Here is a 21941-nt window from a genome sequence, read left to right as displayed (position 1 = left end):
AGCATATCCCATGCTTGGGAAACTATATCAACCCATTTACTGAGAAACAAAGAAGCCTACTGGCTTTGAGGAGGTCCAGAGCAAGAAGGGGCATACCAGCAGGTACAAATTATAGTACACGCGTCCCTGCTGCTTAGACTTAGGACCTGCAGACTCATTATATGAAAGTTATCTGAGAAAGATTTCATGTGACATTGGGGTACCTCCTTTTTTTAAAAGTAGGTTCCACATCTAGCAGGGCGTCCAACTTGGGGCTTGAACTCACAAGCCTGATATCAAGACTGGAGTCGATATCAGGAGTCAATGCTTAACCAGCGAAGCCACCCAGGTACCCTGCAGTACTTCTTAGTAGGAGAATCACACTGTGGGTTCCAGAACGATGCCATAGTATCCACAGCAAAGAATTAATTGTTCTCTGTATAGCTGTTGGTACACTACCAGGCCCTAATAGAAATGGAACTTGTGACCATGGACATGAAGTGGCAAAGAGGCAGACCTACACACCTTGAGTTGGGTTCCCCCAGACCCACCAGTCCCAAGATCAAGCAGGCCTCACCATGACCAATCTGTTAGAAGATGGAAGTGGTATCACTTGGAACAAACAACAGAAGACAAGTAAGCTGCAGAAGACATAGTGCAGACCTCCAAGCCACGCAGGGCTCTCTCACCAGGACTCTCATGGAGCGGCTGTCGCTAAATGAGAAGGGACCAGTAAAATGGGGGAAAGGCCAAGCTAAGTTCATAAGTTGCTTGGTTCAGTAGGTGGCAGCACACTGCACTTAGCCTGGCCCTTTGTGCCCCTGGGTCATAGCCCTTAGTGGTGGTTTCTAAAGGCGGTGGCAAGATGACATGATAGCAAAGTTTTGGGCACCACTCAACCACATCGGCCGTCCTGGCCAGCAGAGGAGCTAGTCAAGAGTGAGGCGAATCTAGAGTGAGTAGCAGAGGAGGAAGATGTATGTCCCAGACAGTGGTGCCTGCTGTTTGCATCGTCCACCTTCCTCTTGCTAGTTTTCCTGCTATTAGAAACCAACCAGAATCTTGGAAGAGCTGATTCCAGACTGGACAGATTCACTGTATGGAGTAAACGGATCCAAGAGACACGTTGAGGATAGACCAATGAACGCTGTGTATACCACCCACATCCCTTCTCGGAGCCTCGGCGTCTGTTCCGCAGTTGTCAGAAATATTGACTATTGGCAGCTCTTATTCGAGCCCTTCTTTTGGAATTACCCTTGGTCCATGCAAGCTGCCTCCCTGAGGGTTACATCCCTTCCTTTCGGGTAATCTGCAGCCAATGACTGGTCAAGGCAGGTGTGCAGGGCCTCTTTGGCTCAACTGGAGCAACTCTGCAACTCCGAAGGGCCGTCTCAACTCCGTTGCAACTGTAGCATGGTTGAACTCTTCCCTTTGCCCAGCCCTGCTTTCCTCACCTCTCGAGTATGTTGTTCTCACCCCCCACCCCCAATAGATTGCCTGCATGCTTGTCTCCACTTCATGTACTCTTTTTGGTGAAACTGAGCTGGAGCATTGACTGTTAAAATGATGCTCCTTTCCCCTACTGAGCTGTTGTGAATGCATACTAAATTATTTTGTTGACGATTTTCTAAGACAAGAAAGGGTACTTTTACACATATACTTAAATGATGCTTTCATGTCTCTTGGAGGCCTGTGTGTCCGATTTCATCTAGCATCCTTTTCTTTGCCTTCTCCATAGGTGAAGGTGGCCAGAGCTGGGTACCCGAAGGTGCAGCCTAGGAGATATGACATTTATTCATCTGATATTCAACTGTGCCATCATTTGTTTTCTCTATTTCTCTAGCCTTGGTGTAAAGGAAACCCCTGCAACAGCTCCTTTTAATATGAAACCATGCAAAATCTTTACCAAAGCCACCAATTTCCTGTACCTTTAAGCTTCTTCGTCTCATTTCAAGAACCACAAAACACTATCATTAACAAAAGCCAACAGCATTTCTCAACCTAAATTCAAATTTGATATTTCAGTTTAAGTTTACTACAAAAAACATCTTCAGAAGAGTGTTGTTAAGTTTGCCTGGATAACTTTTCATTGACAACAAAATAAAGTCCAGATTCCTGTCGTGTTAGGTCCTCCATACCTTTCTTTAAGTTAATCTCCCCTAATGCTCTCCGGCTAAGCTGACTGATAAACTGTTCACTGATAGGTCTTGTCCAAAAAAGGGATGCCCTTGGGTTGCTCTTCTCTATCACAACTCTCTCACCCATTAGTCAAGCCTGGCTCTCGAATCTTCTCTTCTATAAGGAGCTCATGAAAGTGTTTCTCATTGCTTATGGGAGAAAACCCTAATCCTTAACCCATCCCGCAAGGTCCTGTACAGCATGGCCTCCCCCAAATTCCAGCTTTCTCTTGAACTTTGCCAAGGTTTAGCTCTCCCAGCATTTTTCTCTTCATACCACCATGTTCTTCCTCCTAAAGGCTTATTTGCATACCGGCCCTCATCCCTATAACACTTTCTCTGGCCTGAAAGCTCCAGTCCTTTGCCTAGCTAATACTTCGGATCTAAGATCAGCTTTCCTTTCCTCAGGAAAATTTTACCTGGTTTTCCAGAATAGACAAGAATTCCTTTATTTTATATTCTCAGAGAACACGTCATCCCAGTCATGGCTCTAGCTAGGCAAGAGTTAAGCTCGTTTACCTTACCGATTCAGTGCTTTTCTAATTGACTCAGCCAAGTTCTTGGTAGATCAGATATTCCCACTTGAGGTGTTTCTAGGAGGAAGGGATGAAATATAGGAATGGAAGGCTTATACAAGTCTTTGGAAAAGTGGAAAGAGTGAAGCCTGGGTGTGTGTGTGTGTGGGACTATCATCAGAATTCAGGAAATCATAACATGTAATAGTTGCTTATGATCTCCACTAGGCTTCCTGACTAAATCACAAGGGGATGCCCAGAAGCTGTTGGCAAAACCTACTACCAGCTGTCTGCCAAAGCTCTGAAGTTTCTTACATCCCTTAGAAAAAAACTGCCTTCTGCTTTTTTCTTCCTTCTAAATCTCTTGTGAGCACCCCTCATTAGTGGAATCTAATCTACTAGGAACTTGGGGGCAATCCAGTTCCCAGGCTTCTAGATCACGGTTGACATATTTTTTTTCTATAAAGGACCAGATGGGCAAATATTTTAGACTTTGTCATGGTAGCACAGAAAGTACACAGAGATGCTGAAGTTTGAATCTCAGATAATGTCTACATGTCATGAACTCTTAAATTTTTCTTTAGATTTCTCCCCAACCATTTACAAATGTAAAAACCGTTCTCAGTTTGGAAGCAGTAGGAAATAGAAGGTAGCCTGAATTTGGCCCACAGGCGCTTGTCTGCCAACCCTTGTTCTAGATCCTGCAAAACAAGAAGGGTGGATGTGGTGACATGCCAACAGACAACCTAATCGCGAACTCCTAAAACTATGATGACTTTAAAATCTCAGTGAGGCCACAGGCATGAGTTTGAGAGGGGAAGTGAAGAGTAGAAGCAGATGTCAGGAGAATCGGAGCCATCACTTCTGAGATGTACTCAAGGCTTCTTGACCTGCTCAGGCTCCATCTTGCACATACCAGTCACATTTCATAATGGGCTGCTGCTGCACACACCCAAATTTGTCATTCCTTGGGTCAGAGGACACTCGCTTTTTTGATGGTAACCATTCTTACACCCCATTGTCCAAGCCAGTTGGTCTTCCACACCATGGTGGGCTGCTCTTTTTCTATAGTTGCAAACTCAAAGCATCTCTACTAATGGGAAAATAGTAGTTGACAAATGACGAAACAGCCTTTTTTCAAAATCTTGGGGATTTCCATTATGATGTTACCGCTGCCGGCTACATGCTTTATCCCTTTCTGCCACGGAGTCTCTAAATACCGCTCAGTCTGCTGGATCAGAGGCCTAGTGGCAAGTTAGTCTATGTGGAAGCCGGGACCCGATGCAGACACCTTCTCGCTGCACATATTTCTTGGAAAAGAAGCCTTACAGGTCATCTGGTAGATGCGCCAGAGCAGTAAACCCAAATACAAACTCTTCGGTACACTAAGTGCTAGGGCTGTTTTTGCTGTCATTTGTACAAAGTGAGGCAGCTTATCTCTCATTGAAGAGAGAGTATCCTGACATTTTTCACACTATTGTCCTATTAGAAATTTCATAAATATCACAGGTCTGTGAGCTTTCACATGTTTTTTTCTTTCTCTCCCTTCCTCAACATTCTTTTTCTTTCTAAGGCATCTATCTGGTTGTTAGCTTCTTCCTAATGACATGGCCAGATCAGTACGCCCCGACATGAGATTCTGTTGCACGTCAAGATGATCAAGGTCTGTCTAGACCAGAATAACAGCCATTCAAAGTACCTGCCTGCAGCAATGAGTTAAATAGTTTGCACCCAATGGAACTCAGTGTATGATGCCCTCACCAGAAAGACTTGCTCAGAAAAAAATTTGTCACTTGACCTAAATAGGCCACATTTTGGTGCATACATAGTTCACATTCTGGTGCAAACTTCTTAATTCACTGGGGATGGGCAAGACATGGACCAGGAACCAGTTCACAGATGACATCCGAGACCACAACCCCTATAGATTATAATGTGATAGAAATTAGAGCTTTGAGAAGAGACAGCCCTGTGTAGTGCTGAACCACTGGGGAAAGGTGAGATGTGGCTGGTTGCATTTACTGGTGGAAACTAAAGGGAAAGCATTTGTTAAGGCAATAGGTTCCCATCACACGCCGGGGGAAGATTTGCTTTAGTAAAGATACCAGCTATTGCTTGCCCCAGATTACCAGGGTCCCATTTCCCGGTGGGGAAGGATGCGCTCATTCAATGTCTGCATGACTCAATTCCATAATCTACTTTAATGGACTATGTCTTAGGGACACTTGTGGAACCAATTACTATATTAGTCAAGATTTTGACAAGGAATGGATGGTATACTTGAACAGTAAATTGAAAGATTAAAAAAAAAAAACAGATTATTTGCAGTGGTGCCAGAACTTTAGGAGAACAACAAAGGTTGGTGAAGCACCCCGAAGGTAGCAAGGGTGAAGAGAATCATTATCATTCACAGACCTGAAGGGATAAGAGGAGGAAGCAGTGTTACTGGAATCAAGAGAGCAAAACCATGGGGTGAGGCGCTACCCTCCTGGAGGCTGGTAGAGGAGTGTGGCCACCATATAAAATGTGGACCAGCAAGGGGGAAGCGCCATTGCTCCATCTTTCTGCCAGCTGATCTGCTACGGGAGCCTTGCAAAACTCCACTCTTGAGTCAGAAAGCAAGGGACAGGTCCTGGGGATGCAGCCCCGGGAGGTTATCCTCCCCATTGCACACAGCCAGGCAGAGAAGAAGCCAGGAGAGAAAGACGGACACTCATGAGCAGCAAATAGAGAATAACTTATTCACAAGAGGAAGTTTTGATGATAAAATAGGTTATACCCCTACAATTGGGCGCAGCAATTAAAAAAGTGAACTCGCTTTCCAACACAAATACATCCCAAAAACATAATGCAGGAAAAACAGAAAGCACCAGCAGGATACCCACACTTTAGCATTTATATGACATTTGAAATCCAATAAAATCATATTTTATGGAATCATAACTATGTAGAAAACGATGTTCTGGCAGTAACCACTGGGGATGCATGGGGACATCGCTGCTGTGGGTTAAACGTGCCTGAAAATGCCCTCTGCCCCGTCACACCCGAACACGTAGGCAGGTATACTCATCACCTTGTGTGTGGTCCAGCTGTGTCCCTCACGAGCTGTGTTCAAATCCTAACTCCCAGCACTTCGGAATGAGAACTTGCTTGGAAATAGGATCATTGTAGTTCAGTTAATTCAGTTAAAAAACAGGCACGTATGGGAGAGTGAGGCCTGGGCCCGGCAGGACTAGCAGCACCAGAGGAGGAGCCCCGGGGCACCACGACAAAGTGGGGGCCGAGCCTGGGAGGACAGCAGCGAGTCCCCAGGAGCTCCACGAAGCTAGGGGGGCGCCTCGCCTGCAGGCGTCAGAGGAGGCACCGGGGGCCCTGCTGACCCCGGACCACGCACTCCTAGCCTCCGGTGCCCAGGCGGTGGTTTTCTGTTGTTTGTCACCAGGCTGTGGTCCTTACCGGCAGCTCTGGGCCTCTCATTCTAGAACCTGAGCTCAGGACTCTTCCCTAGAGTTGGTGACGGGCTTCTGGGCTCCGAGACTCAGGGCGGGGAGGTGGCCCCTGCACCTCTGGGCCGGGGTGGCCTGCTTCCCTCCCGCCCCACAGACCGGGCCTGGTGCGAGCCGAGGCCCAGCTCAGCCCTGGACTTCTGTAGGCTTCCGGGCCCCCCTCTGTTTCTGACTGATGGGAACCCCAGGTCTGCGTCCATAGAAGGCTTGGTGTTCATGCAACAGGTGTGTACGCTGCTTTCGCCCATCTGTTTGGACCGGGGCCCAGAGGATCTTGTGCACATTCAGTCCCCGCTACTGAACTGGGTGAACCGCATGGTCGGCTCGGACCCAGGTTTACTTTGGCTGCTGATGATCCCGAGTCCTCCTGGTTACTCAAGAGCCCCCTGAATCCCTGAGCGTAGAGGTGAGGTGCCAGGGAGCTCAGGAGGGGGAGCCGCCCGGGACCCCCCAAGATGGTCCTGGCAAGGGCCCAGGGCCGGACGCCTGCCCGTCCCACTTGTTTGTCTGCTCTTTTAGAATCAAAGACACTGTCTGATGTTGTGGGGAAAACACAGGAGAAGAAAGAAGAGCACTGCAGGCTGGCTCTGGCTGAAAGCACGCCTAACACACATTTGTTGAAATCCGCCATGTGCACTGTGGCGCACTCAGCCCTGGATTTTGTGACGTGAAGGTAAAAGAATGGAGGTCTCTAGATGAATAATATGAATAATATGCAACCCCACAGGCTGGACTCTGGATGAGCTCGCGTGGCGCACCTTCCTCACTGTGCCTCCGCCGCACTGACCATTTTCCCATCACTGCAAACACCCACCTTCTTACATCTGGGGGCCTCGGATGGAAAGGCCCCCCCTCCTGTGTTCTCTGCAGTGCCCCAGGGCACTCGTAGCATCCTCCATTCTAATCCTCTGCATAGCGCGTAGTGGCACCCATTCGTCTTGATTATTTGTGTATTTTGTTTTTCTGTCTTCTCTACCTGGTTTCACTCTCTTGGGCAAGGTCCAGGAAAAACAAGATTTGGATTAAAATTCCGTCTCCTATTTCCTTCCTTTTGGTGCTATTGCTGTTACCCCAGGAAGAAGGGGAATACCCTGCAAAGGGGTACTTTCTCCACTTGAAAAGGAGATTACGGACTGAAGGGTTAATGACTATCCAATGTTTTCCTCTGGATTCAAGAAATGGGGAGATGGCCTTGGATAACTTGCCACCAGGGAGTGGTTGAGACATTTTGTAGGTACAGTTGTTGGGTGTGGCTGGACCACACGGTAGGTCTTACGTGTGCTGCGGCATATCCTTTGGTCAATAGAAGAATCTCTCCCTTCAAGATTCATCCTCAAGGAAGCTTTTCTTCTTATAAAAAAAAAGATGCATTTGTTTATTTTAGAGAGGGCACATGTGAGCAGGGGAAGGGGCAGAGGGAGAAGGAGAGAGAGAATCTGAGGCAGGCTCCCCACTGAGCATGGAGCCCGAGGGAAGGCTCACTGCAGGGCTCAACCTCAAGACCTGAAATCATGACCCTGAGGCGAAACCAAGAGGTGGATGCTTAGCTGACTGAGCCACCCAGGCGCCCCTTCAGGGAAGCTTTTCAAAACTAAAGTACAGCATCACAACCAGGATATAGACATTGAAACGATCCACCAATCTTACTCAGAATTACCCAGTTTTGCTTTTACTCAATTGTGTGTGTGTGTGTGTGTGTGTGTGCGTGTATTTAGCTCTATGCAATTTTGTCACGTGAGTGGGTTCTTGCATCACCACCACAGACAAGGTACAGGATGGTTCCACCTTCACAAGAATCCCTTGTGTTGCCCTTTATAACCACACCCACCTCCCATTTACTCACCCCCCAACCATATTCCTAACCCCGGCAATAACTAATCTTTTCTCCATGTTTAAGATTTTGTCATTTCAAAATGTTACATTAAAAAAATCCTACAGGGATCCCTGGGTGGTGCAGTGGTTTGGCGCCTGCCTTTGGCCCAGGGCGCGATCCTGGAGACCCGGGATCGAATCCCACATCAGGCTCCCGGTGCATGGAGCCTGCTTCTCCCTCTGCCTATGTCTCTGCTTCTCTCTCTCTCTGTGTGTGACTACCATTAAAAAAATAATAATAATAAAATCTTTTAAAATAAATTAATAAATTAAAAAATCCTACAGCATATACTCTTGAGATTGGCTTTTTTCACTTTGTATAATTCCCTGGATTTCTTTTCTTCTTTCCTTCCTTCCATCCTCTCTCCCTCCTCCCCTCCACTCTTTCTTTCTCCTTCCTTCCTTCCTTCCTTCCTTCCTTCCTTCCTTCCTTCCTTCCTTCTTCTTTTTTCTTTCTTTCTTTCTTTCTTTCTTTCTTCTTTCTTTCTTTCTTTCTTTCTTTCTTTCTTTCTTTCTTTCTTTCTTCTTTCTTTCTTTCTTTCTTTCTTTCTCTTTCTTTCTTTCTTCTTTCTTTCTTTCTTTCTTTCTTTCTTTCTTTCTTTCTTTCTTCTTCTTTCTTTCTTCTTTTTTTCTCTTTCTTCTTTTTCTCTCTCTCTTTCTCTTTTCTTTCTTTCCTCTTTTTTTTTTTAAATAACTAAGAAAAATGTACTTTAATAGCATCCTTGGCATGTCCCACGCCAAGGTCTTGAAGGGCCCAAGCAATCCGCCTCTTGTAGAAACTTCCTTGATCAGACTTCTTAACTTTGACCATCTTCACCTGCGCAGGGCATTCAGTTGTTACTGAGGCACACAAGAAACAATTCTTTCTTCTTTCTTCCTGCTTTGCAGATATTGACAATAGTCAGCAGCCATTCATCATTTGGCGAGAAATGTGTCTTTGTAACACACGCTTGATTGCTGTCATTTTCCCCAGTGCAATGCCGGACAGAACTCAGCTGTGCCAAGGCAGGTCCTCCAAGATGGAGATGGGATAGGGCTGGGGGGCCACCAGGCACTAGGCACTAGGCACTAGGGTGAGCCCATCAATTTCCCAGAGATTCTTTCAGGTTGTTGCCTGTATCAGTAGTTTTTTCCTTTTTATTGCCGGGTGGTATTCCATCTTACAGATGTATAGCAATTTAACTGATCACCTATTTTAGGATCTCTGGAGTGTTTGTAGTTTGAGACTAGCAGAGATAAAGCTGCATTCACTATTCTGATACAGGGTTTGTGCGAACGTAAGTTTTCATTGTTCTGGGGTAAATGCCCAGGAGTAGAACTGCTGAGTCGTATGTGTTGCATGTTTAATTTTATAACCATCTGCCATCGTCCTTTCCAGCAGGGCTGTACTGTCTTACCTGTCTGCCAACAATGTGTGCGTGATCCAGTCCCTCTGTATCCTTGCCAGTGTTTGGTGTTGTCATTATTTTTTGTCTTATTCTGATAGGTAGTGATATCTGTCATTTTAATTTACATTTTCCTAATGGCTAACAGTGTTGAACTTCTTTTCTTTTTAAAGATTGATTTATTTATTTTAGAGACAGAGGGGTGGGGAGAGGCAGAGGAACAGAATCTTCAAGCAGACACCCCCCAAGTGTGGAGCCAGATGTGGGGGCTCCATCTCACGGCCCACAGGATCATGACCTGAGCCAATCATGAATTGGTTGCTGAATGGACTAAGCCACCTAGACGCCCCTGTTAAAAGGTGTTTTTTTTAAATTTTTTATTTATTTATGATAGTCACACACACACAGAGAGAGAGAGGCAGAGACATAGGCAGAGGGAGAAGCAGGCTCCATGCACCGGGAGCCTGACGTGGGATTCGATCCCGGGTCTCCAGGATCGCGCCCTGGGCCAAAGGCAGGCGCCAAACCGCTGCGCCACCCAGGGATTAGACACCCCTGTTGAACATCTTTCATATGCTCATTTGTCACCTGCATATCTTCTTCAGTGAGCTATCTGTTCATTCGCGTCTTTTACATATTTTCTAATTACGTCGGTTTTTTTTGTTTTTGTTTTGTTTTGTTTTGTTTTTGCTGAATTCTGAGAGGTCTTTATATATACTAGATGCTAGCCCTTTTACCAGACATAGTTTGCAAATAATTTCATCTAATTTGCCCTTCATTGTCTTCATACAGATTTTCCTAGGGCAAAAGATTTTAATTGTGATGAGGCCAATGATCAATTTTCAGTTTTAGGGATTATACTTTGGGGACAATTTTAAGAATTCTGCTCAGTCCTAAATGTGATTTTTTGGGGGGCCTAAAATCAATAGTGCACTTCTTTGAATAGTATGACAAAATAGTAAATGTTGGGTAATTTCTCCTCCTTTCTTATTTCTTTGTCAATATTGCCTTTCTATATAAATTTTAGAATAAGCTTGTCTACACCTATAAGAATTCTTGTTGGGATATTTATAGGAATCACATTAAACTTGTAGATCAATTTGAGAAAAAAAATCGTTTTTACTCTTTAAATCTTCCAACTCTCAAATGAATATATCTCTCAATTTATTTAGGTATACTTGATTTCTTTTATCAGCTTTTTATAATTTGCAGCATGTAAATCCTACACATATTTTATTGAGTATATATCTAAACATTTCATTTTCAGTAGAGTGATTGTAAAGGTATTACATTTTTCAATTTCATCAGGTTTATTGTTAATATATAGAAATGCAATTGATATTTTCATATTGGTTTTATATCCTGTGAACTTACTGAACTCATTTATTAGTATTAGGGCTTTTTTGGTTTTATATCCTGTGAACTTACTGAACTCATTTATTAGTATTAGGGCTTTCTACATAGTCAATCATGTCATATACAAATAGGGGCATTTTAACCTTCAAGTCTGTATGTCTTTTCTTTCTTTTCTTTTCTTTTTTTCTTTTCTTTTCTTTCTTTTCTTCTTTTCTTTTTTTCTTTTCTTTTCTTTTCTTTTCTTTTCTTTTTTTCTTTTCTTTTCTTTTTTCTTCTCTTTTCTTTTCTTTTCTTCTTTTCTTCTTTTCTTTTTTTCTTGTCTTATTGCAATCTAGAAATTCCCGTGCTATGCTGAATAAAGTAAACATACTTGCCTTGTTCCTAGTAGTAGAGGGAAAGCACCCAGTCTTCCACCATTTATTATGAAGTTAGCTGTAAGTTTTTTTAGATGTTATCAACTTGAGGAAGTTTCCCTAGACAATTTTCCTCATGAATAAATGCTTTTATCAAATGCTGCTTCTAAGTCAATTAATTATGATCTTTTTTCTTTAGCAGGTTGATACGTGGTATATAACATTAATTGATTTCTGAATGTTAAACCAGTTTGCATACATGGAAATAATTCCACTGTTACGTGCATAATTCCATTTTACTTTGTTAGATTCAGTTTGCTACTATTTCATTGAAGAATTTTATATAAAATTCATGGGATATATTTGTGCTTTTGTTTATTATTTTTTGAGCTATCTTTGTTGGGTTTTTCTTTTTTTTTTCTTTTTTTTTTAATTTTTATTTATTTATGATAGTCACAGAGAGACAGAGAGAGAGGCAGAGGGAGAAACAGGCTCCATGCACCGGGAGCCCGATGTGGGATTTGATCCCGGGTCTCCAGGATCGCGCCCTGGGCCAAAGGCAAGCGCCAAACCACTGCGCCACCCAGGGATCCCTGTTGGGTTTTTCATATTAGGTTTAAGTTGGCCTCATAAAATAAGTTCAGAAGTGCTCTCTCCTCTTCTATTGTCGGAAGGAGATTGTGTGATATTGGTGTTATTTCTTTAAATGTTTGATAAAATGTTCAAATAAGCCACCTGGGCCTAGAGATTTTTGTGGGGAACTTTTAATTATGCATTCATGTTTACATGGTTATAAGATTATTCAGAGTATCTCATCTTGGATGAGTTTTATTGGTTTGTGTCTTTTCAGGAATTGGTCCATTTTTCCTAAACCATTCAATCTGTGAATTTTTTAATAGTATTTCTTTTTCTTTTCCATTGCTGCAGGATCCGTAATGATGTCCCATTACAATACTGATATTGGTGATTTATGTATTCTTTTTGTTTTTGTCTGTCTTGCTAGAGATTTATCAATTATATTGACTTTTTAAAACTAGATTTGTATTTCATTTATATTCTCTATTTTCCTATTGTCTTTTTCTGCTTATGTCTTATTTTATAAGACATAATATTTTATCTTATATTTATTCTTTTTCTATTTTCTTGAGGTAGGAACTTATATAATTGATTTGAGACCTCATCTCACTTAATTAATATAAACATTTAATTCTGCAAATTTCCCTCTCAGTCCTGCTCTAGCTGCATCTTGGAGATTTTGATATGCTTTACTTTGCTTTTTTGCAGGCCTATTTAAATATTTAGGAGTGTGAAACTTGTCCTAGGAAATATTTAGGAGTGTGAAGCTTAATTTCATATGTTTAGAGATTTTCCTATTGCCTTTGTTATTGAATTTTGGTTTGATACTTTCATGGTCAAGGAACAAACTTTATAGAATCCTTTTCAGTTTGTTGAGGTTTGTTTTATGACTCAGAATATAATCTCTCTTGGTGGTGTCCCATGGCTGCTTGAAGAACATGTGTTCTGCTGCCCTTGGGTAGAGTATTCTAAATCTTTCATTTGGACCCTGTTGATTGTATTTTTCAGACCTTGTATGTCTTTGTTGATTTTCTATCTACTAGCTCTATAGGTTGCTGGTGGTAGGGAGTGTGGGGCATGAAGTTTCCATACATAATTGTGAATTTGTCTATTTCTCCTTACTGCATGCATTTTGAAGCTCTGTGTTTCGGCGTGTACACATTTAGCATCATTATGTCTTCTTTGTGGATTGATCTTTTTTTTTATTTTGTAATATCCCTTTATGTAGTAATTTTAATTGCTCAGAAGTCTATTGGATGTTAATAATAGCTACTTACTTATTTACTAAATTGAATGCTTGCATGACTTATCTGTTTCAATTCTGTTACTTTCAGCCTACTTATTTCATTGAATAGATGCTGAGTTTCTCGTTTATAGTTAGCTTCCATTTTCTTAATCCAATATGACAATGTATTTTTTTTATTGGCATCTTAGACCATTAAAAGTAATTATCAACATGCTAGCATTTAAGTCATCCAATCTTTATCTGGTTCTCACACCTATTTCTCTTTCCTTAATTTTCGGTGTTATGTTAACATGTTTTAAAATTCATATTGATTCATTTATAGAGTTTTTGAGCATATATCTTAATAGAATGCATTATAATATATATATGACTTATAATCTAGTGGTATAATTATATTATCATTTTGAGTAAAGCATGGAAATCTTATTTCTATTTAGATCCCCTTTTTCTTCCATTGAAGTAGCATTTTCTTAAATATCATATGGTGTTATATTTTTTGCTTCAATCACCAAATAGGATTTATAAAACAGATATATGAGGGAAAGCATTTTCTATTGCATGTACCCATAATTCTGTTCTTTCCATCGTTCTTTCTTCCTTTCTGATGCTTGAAAATTCCTTCCATCATTTTTGCTTGTTTGAAGAACTTGCAAAAGGTAGGTCCTAGCAACAAAGATAACAGAAGCCAATGATCTGGAAAACTTACAATATTCACTATCAAACCTTTACTGATAGACACATGACATCTCTTGGTTTTAATTTCTTAAATTTAACAAGAAGGGCCTTGGATTTGATAATCTTAAATATACCTCTAATGTCTTTCGTTTATGAGGAAAATCAATCCTGATTTCCCAGATGAAAGTATATTTTCTCCCTCAATGACCACATTTGAGCTCAGAGAATACTGAAGTTGACATCGAAAAGTAAATAATTAAGGAATACATATTCACTTTACCATGCTAAGAACTAACATGAAGGTGAAAAGAAATCAATTTCAATCTGCTGTGTTTCAGGTAATTAGATTTATGGAACTGGAGTTCAAGTTCCCACAGTGGGCCGGCAAGAACCCATACTGTTTTGCACCTGCCATGGAAATCAGCGTGCACCATCACAATCTGGAAGTGTGGTGTTTCCACAGATGCTTTTCTGCACTTGTGACTCAAACGGTTCAGGCCATCCTATGGCTCACAGAACAAGCACTTCCCTTTTGAGTTCTCAACACTATTATTTCCAGAAGACTTATTTTCTAGTCATCATTTTTGGGGTGCTTATTCGGTGAAATGTGTGATCTACCTTCTGGAATACATTTTTTTGAATTTAGTCCAGGTAGGAGGGAGCAGAAAGAGACATTGACCTTGGGTTTTTTTTTTTTTTTCATCTTAGGAGTCAAGATTCACCCACACATATTTTTAAAACAAAAAAATATGTAAGAAGGGCAGCCCTCGTGGCTCAGCCCAGGTGGCTAGCCCTGCCTTCAGCCCAGGGCCTGATCCTGGAGACCCGGGATCGAGTCTCACAGCAGGTTCCCTGCATGGAGCCTGCTTCTCCCTCTGCCTGTGTCTCTGCCTCTTTCTCTGTGTGTCTCTCATGAATAAATAAATAAAATCTTAAAAAAAGAAAAATATGTAAGAAGAGAAAGTAAATTGGAAAAGAATATGAAAAAAAACTTTTAAGAGAACTAAAGTTCACATTTCTTTAAGAATAATTTTTAGAAGATCAAATGGTAAAGTAACAGTTATTCTCCAATGGAAGTCATGAACTGAGAGACTGTGGCTCTTACAGACCGCATAAGACGCAGCCATCTGACAGGTTTTCTTTTTTTCTTTTTTTGCACAGGGTTGGGCCAGAGGTTTTATTTGCTTGCTTGCTTTTGAATGTAATTGGTTGTTAAGATTCAACAGTCTTTACGAGCCTACATAAAAATGCAGGGTTCCTGGGGATCCCTGGGTGGCGCAGCGGTTTGGCGCCTGCCTTTGGCCCAGGGCGTGATCCTGGAGACCCGGGATCGAATCCCACATCAGGCTCCCGGTGCACGGAGCCTGCTTCTCCCTCTGCCTGTGTCTCTGCCTCTCTCTCTCTCTCTCTCTCTCTCTGTGACTATCATAAATAAAAAAAAAAAAAAAAAAAAAAGAACATTTAAAAAAAAAAAATGCAGGGTTCCACACTCTTGAGAGCCGAGACACTGTTGGGTCCATGTGCCCACGCAGCAAACTCTGCTGGGAGGTACGTACCAGTCTTCTTGGGCATCACATATGCTCTGGAGTCCAAGTGGGGGTTGGCCTCCCTGCACTGTTCCCTCTGGTTCCTGGCCAAACAGCAGTTGTCGCTTATCATCAATCCTGCTATTGTGTTTTTTAACAGTAAAACTGAAGATGGCACAGTATCTAGTATCCATTTTTCAATCAAAATTGGGAAAAGGTTGGGAAGCCCCGGTGGCTCAATGGTTTAGCGCTGCCTTCAGTCCAGGGCGTGATCCTGGAGACCGGGGATTGAGTCCCACATGGGGCTCCCTGCATGGAGCCTGCTCCTCCCTCTGCCTGCTTTTCTGTCTTTCACTCTCTGTGTCTCTCATGAATAAATAAATAAAATCTTTAAAAAACAATTGAGAAAATGCAAAATTGAGGAAAAATTTTTTTTAAGATTTTATTTTTTTAAGTAATCTCTACACCCAATGTGGGGTTCCAACTTATGACCCTGAGATCTAGAGGTGCATGCTCCAGCAACAGAGCCAGCCAGGTGCCCCGGGGTGTTATTTTAATAAAAATGGGAGATATATTTTTGTAGAGACGAGAAATATTCCTATTAGGAAATGCACAGATTAAGGATGTCTGTTGTAATAATACGTGAATGACCATTCTGAAATACCTGTCCTCCATTCCCCACCCACGGTGTCCACTGGCCCTGCGGGCATCGGAGTTTGCCTCTCCTTTTTCTCCACAAATTACAAGGGGATGCCATGGTGATCTTATTTTTTTTCTGCTTTCCCAGTTTGCTTTTGCCTTAGACCAGGCAAGTAGTGGGAATATATGGCCTGTGTTTGCACATTCTAACATCTATTTAAGAGAGGAACTCTTTGGCCACTCAACTTAAATAGTCTTGTTCTTCGTATTCAGTATCTACTGAGGTTGCATTTAAGTACTGATAGGCAAAAAAATTTTCTTTTGGCCTCCATGCTACATTTCTTCTATTTGAATCAAATTAATAAACTTATAAGACTAATAAGACTGGAAGACAAGACAAGTACACATCAGAATCAGCGCTCAGTGTTGTGTTAGATTTCAGGTATTGTAGGTTTTCTACAACTGGCAAGTGCATCATGACATGGTTGTCTGTCGCCAAATCTCTCTCCTCCGCCCTCTCCCCCAAGCAGACTTTAACATTTTTTTTTTAAAATGGGGGCTTTCTGATATTCAACAGGGACTTTATGTTTACTTCAATGGTTTAAAAACCTTCTACTGGTTTCTTGCAGGATTTGATTAACAACAGGATAGCCTGGTGTTTGTTCTTTTCCAGGTCAGCATTTCAATTCACTTTGGAGGAAGCTGAAGTTCAGAAGTGTTATGTATCTACCGCCATTGATTTTTGGACAATTTGTATTCCAGAAGCCACTGTGAGCTTACTTAAAGTAGATCCCAAGACAGAGCTCTTCCTTTTAGTTTCAGAGAGATAATAGTCTAATACTCCGTAGGCCTCTTGAATAGACCAGAGTTATGAACACATTCAGATGCTATTGCTCCCATTCCAAGCCTCCCGAAGCTGTGGGCAAACTTTATGAAATGATATGTAAGTAGAAATCATTCTAGGGGGCACAGCTGGCCTCCTTCTGTCTTCGCTCGGAAAAGGTTGGGTAAAATAGCATCTGGCCCCTACACGGAGTCGGGGGGGTCTGCTAGGACACTGACGTAAGTCTCGGTAGGCTGTGGCGTCTCTGCCTGTGGAAAGATTTTCTGAATATTCTACATATTACCCTGGGGCATGAGGTAGAATTTTGACTTTTGGTTATTTTGTTATGGAGAAAGACTGCTTGCTGAAGTGCATAGATACTGAATTAAAAAATGTAGACTTGTCACTCCGCTATGTGAGTTAGGCAAGTCTCAAAGGCCTGCTTCCGAAGCTAACATTATCTCATATTTCTAGTGCAGCTACAGTCATTTCTCTCCTGTATTCTGGTATCTCTTGTCTCCTACATTCTCTGGGTGCAACAGAGCGGATCTGAGAGGGAGAGGCTGTTGACGTCTGAATTCCGAGCTCACCGTGGGCGGACCTGGAGCCCAGGAGGTTCTCCGTAAGGGGGCACTGAGTGGGCACCTCAGCACATGGGCGTAGACGTAAGCATGCCTCTTCCCCCTCCCTGCAGAAAGATCTTCCTTTTGATCTCTCGGGGTCAGATCACTTGGTTGTGACACAGCAAGATGTTCACGTGAAAACCTTTCTCCAAAGACCACACAGTAGAAAAAGGCTGCACCGGTCAGACCAGAAGCCTAGCACGTGTTTTCAAGAGTACTTGGTGAAAACTCAGAAATTCCCCGTTGCTTGTGTGTGTCTGGTGCACATGCTTCCAGCATGTCCTTAGTGAAAATATCCCGGAAGGGCATGTAGAAGATTCAACTTCATGACAGCCCTTCAAGGAGCGACCAGTGGAGAGATGAGGCCTTTGGCTGCGAAGAGCGTGACCACTTTGAAAAGTGGTGCCCGGACACTGCTTGCCCGGGGGGACACAGCCAAGTCCTTGCCCAGGCACAGGACAACTCAGGGAGGGCCGCCAGGTGTTATTACCTGGGACTCTCTCCCTGTGAGTTCTGCAGAAAACACATTTATACCTCTCCCTACCGTCTCCTGAGGAACTGGCCTCTGTGGTGTCCAGACAGAGCAAGCACGACACCGTTTCCTGTTGGAGACAGGTCTCCTTTTGTTCCTTGCCTAAATTCTGGAGGCCACAAGGACCTTTGAGCTTTGCAAAAAGTAGTATTTATGGTGATTTCAGTGGCATGTGGACACAATCACGTGAGTAAAAGTGGAGTCAGGGTCACGCAGCAGAGCTGAATCCTCCATAGGATTAACATCCTGACTGTAACTGGGTAAGAAATCTGGGGTGAGCTCGTGGATTTTTTTTGATAGATGCATCCACGTTTAAATGGAAATTAGTCTTTCTAGGAAAAGATGAAGTCTCTCTATCTAAATTCTTACTAATGAAAGTCACCAATGTTCTAATAACATACACAGCAAATAGAAGTTTGAAGATACCTGTAATGAGACTTTATGAGAAAATCAATTAATGAGGAACAATAAGAATGAAGCGCTAAATCAGAGTCAGATTTGAATCTGTTGACAAATCATTTACTTTCTCCTTAGCTTCAATTGCAACACTCATAAAACAGAAATGACACTTCTTTGTCAAGTTTGCTATAAGGAAGAAGTATGAAAATGTATATTACGAAAAAAGACAGTGATGCACATAAGATAGCAATTTTAAAAAATGTCAATAAATCATCTGGCCTTTCCCCCTCCATTCATCCGGACTTGCTGACATTCAATTAAAAAAAAGAGAGAGTGATATTAGTGCTTGGACATTCGTTTTACTTTTAATAGAATTTCTGAAGTCTACCAGTATCAGTGAGAAGAAGCTATTAATTTGGGAATGAAGCCATGAAAATTAAGAGAAAATATGTGCCAACACTTGTAATCATAAAAACTTTATTTCACTCTTACTTTAGTTGAATCTTTATAAGCACCATGTCATGGACTGGCAATCTAGAACGAGGCTACTGGAATGCTTTAGTCAACAACAAACTGCAAGCTGATGATGTGCCGTCATGGTTACATGGGGCATATGAACAAGAAAGGTTCACTTGCAGATCCCATGACAATGCACAAACAGGAATCTGGCATCGATCTGTTCTCACCTCCTCTGGTCAGAACCCAAAGCTTGTGCGTGTAAACATCAAAAGAGACACTTTATCACCTTGACAGATCACAGTTTGCTAAAACTTGACTCTGAAAGCCTAGATGCTGCCATTTGTTGACAAGAATCAATTCCTCTAAAATTTAAATGATGCTTAAAGGTACGTTCAGCATTGTGCAAGTCATCAGCAAGGCCTTTGAATGTGTGCAATTCTCCTGTATGATCACCAAGCCATTATATACCTAATGAAATTGTGAAAAATTACACATTTTCAGCAAAATGTTTTAATTTGGTCCTATATTAAAAGACCCAAATGCCAAGGTGTTTTACATAAATTTAATTCACAAGCATGTACACAAGAGAATCACTATAAAGAACATTGCTTCCTGGTTTATGAATAAAAAGTTTATCCTCTACTTACACTAAAACATACAAAAAATAATCTACAATCTACAAAAATTGTTTACAATTGATTTTAGTGAAAGAAAAAGCTTTCTTCAGAAAAGAAATGATTGTGTGGTGGTAGTATTTTAGCCATCAAAAAAGGAATGTAAGTAACCAATAAATATAATGTGCTTTCTCCATATAGACATATTTACACTTGAGTCTTTGGCTTATGTTTTTTTTTTTTTTCTAAAAAGAACTTTAAATGATCCAGCCATCATTGCACATTAAAAGAAAATAAGCCAGTTATATATATTTATATATTTATATAGAGATCTGCTACACTGGAAACATATAAAAAATGAACTTTACTATGAATTTGCACAGCTTTTCTTACTTCTTCCTTAAAGATTTAACATCTTTTATCTAAAAAAAAAAAAAAAGGAGGAGAAAAATGCCACATAGAAAGTATTCATTCATGCAACATGAGGTGGCGAGAAAAAGCTGCATATTCACTGTACAAACACCAATAAGTTCTCATCTGAATCTGTTCTTATTAAATATAATTTATGTGGCACGAAATGTCAATGCTTTCATACGGTAATAGAAACTAATTGAGTCCTTTTTATTAAGATACACAACTTCATAAGAAAAATACTTTTACTTCTCGAATGTAAAAGCCTCCCACCCCCCACATTAAAATCTTCCTGCACGGGTGTCACAGGTACGGTAGGTAGCTGCTGGCTCAAAAGACGCACAGGCCTCCGTGTGGATGCACTCTGAGCTCTCACCAACTAAGAAGATTCCAGGTACTCCAACGCGACATCGTAGCAGAAACGGTACTGCTCCTGAAAGACGTTAAAGCACAAGGGTTGAGAGATGTTAAGAAAAGGGGGGCTAATGGCCAACCACCTCCAGCAGCACTCGCGCCCACGCACAATGATTCCAGAGTTACCCATTAGTCCTTCCACACAGGAGTTTAGTTTCTGGGCACCTGTATTTCACATTTGAGTCCGATGATTGATGTTTACAAAAAAGACACTTGATGTACAAAGAGATGTCGTCTTTGCCTCATATTTTCTATCAATTTTTTTGAAAATCTTCAATATTTTCTAATCTAATTATAAGAGTAAAACCTGATCATGACAGAAAAATTGCCCAGGCTTGAAAAATACAAGGAGTCAGAAAAAGATTCCATGATTCTGTTACTAGAAACAATTCTTGGCTGGGACGCCCGGGTGGCTCAGCCGTTGAGCATCTGCCTTGGGCTCAGGGCGTGACCCTGGGGTCCTGGGATCAAGTCCTGCATCGGGCTCCTCACAGGGGGTCTGCTTCTCTTTCTGCCTGTGTCTCTGCCTCTCTGTCTCTCAGGAATAAATAAATAAAACCTTAAAAAAATAAAAAAAGCAACAATTCTTGGTAAAATCCTGCCTGGGTTTTGCTCTAGTCTTTTTTAAGGCATGGTTGAAGGAATAATTATTTCAGAATAAATATAATTACATACAGATATTTGAGAATATAAGTTCATATTTTATTTTCCTTTGAATTGTTATTTAACATTTCTTTTCACACTACTTAGAAGTCTAACATATGGATTTGACTATTAGACCGCTTTTATTTTTTCTTTAATATAAATAAGTGCTACAGTAAACATACGCAAATATTCTTCTCCAAACTTCAGATATTTTTCTGTAGCAGGAGGAAAAAATCCAGTCACTCACAATTCCAAGTTTTTAATTTTTGACACAGCTTTTCATTTATCAGAGTATCTAGGTAAATTTTTCAAAAATGGTTAGTGGTTCTTAAATTTTTTTGAGCTTATATATATCTGAAAATTTGTTTCTGCCATCTTTATACATTTTAAGACAAGTCAGTTGACAAAGTCTGAGTTAAAACTGTGTCTCCTCTAAGTCCATCTATGCGCTTCTCCATTATCAAGAGTTATTACAAGTTATGACATATACTATGTAACTCATTAAAAACTTCTCAACTCAGTCCAAGTGGGTAAAATTCAGGCTGGAATGGAGAACAATCTAAAATGCATATTATTTCTAAAGAGAACTTCCAGGTGTCTCCACCAATACATGAGGGTAATAAAAACATTCCCTAAGAGGTCTTTACCAATCCTACCTTTAATTGTCAAGTAGGTGTGATTTAAATTAGTCAACCGCTGTGGCAAGTGCATCTGAAGGGCCAAAAAGAGCTTGAAAACAGTTATGTGTCTTTAATCTGTCACTAGCAATTTTGTTTACCCTCTACATTTTCTTACCAAGCTTGTCAGTTCAATTCAACAGCACACTGAATTCATCATTAACACTGATTAAACACAAATCAGAGGGTAGGTGTTCAGTCAGGGTTAATGGGACATGAAATATAAACATAAATAGGAACTTTCTGGAAGATTCTAGAAGGCTGAGTTCACCCATAGATTTTTTTTCTCCCCTCTACATTATTGTAGGAAATCAGAGTTAAAATTCGAATTCTGATGGTAGAAGTGACCCCACTGATGAATTTAGGAAGACGTAGTCTAAGAGACAGAGGCAGCGCTCACGCTAGGAAATCTTCAGACAGCAGAGTCAAAAGACATAACCACTACATGTTATAAAAAAAAACCCTGAGAGTTCCACCTCAAAAATCCTTCAAATCCATCCCCCATTCTCTATCTCCATTGCCAATACTCCATCAGAATC

General features: G+C 41.3%; 1 protein-coding gene across 14 annotated transcripts in view; it reads right to left on the bottom strand.

Moving 5' to 3' along the window:
• Positions 1-18280: 18280 nt before the first annotated feature.
• PTPRK (protein tyrosine phosphatase receptor type K) overlaps positions 18281-21941 on the bottom strand; it is a 546296-nt gene continuing 542635 nt past the window's right edge. For all 14 annotated transcript variants that reach the window (XM_072764637.1, XM_072764602.1, XM_072764614.1 and 11 more), the window contains one exon: positions 18281-20099. In XM_072764637.1, coding sequence (XP_072620738.1) covers positions 20046-20099 — 54 coding nt within the window. In that variant the 3' untranslated portion in view covers positions 18281-20045. The remainder of the gene's footprint in view (positions 20100-21941) is intronic.

Source organism: Vulpes vulpes, chromosome 1 (assembly GCF_048418805.1).
Source record: "Vulpes vulpes isolate BD-2025 chromosome 1, VulVul3, whole genome shotgun sequence".
Lineage (NCBI taxonomy): Eukaryota > Metazoa > Chordata > Mammalia > Carnivora > Canidae > Vulpes > Vulpes vulpes.
The sequence above is the reverse complement of the archived record's forward strand: the minus strand, read 5'-3'. Positions and strand labels throughout refer to the sequence as shown.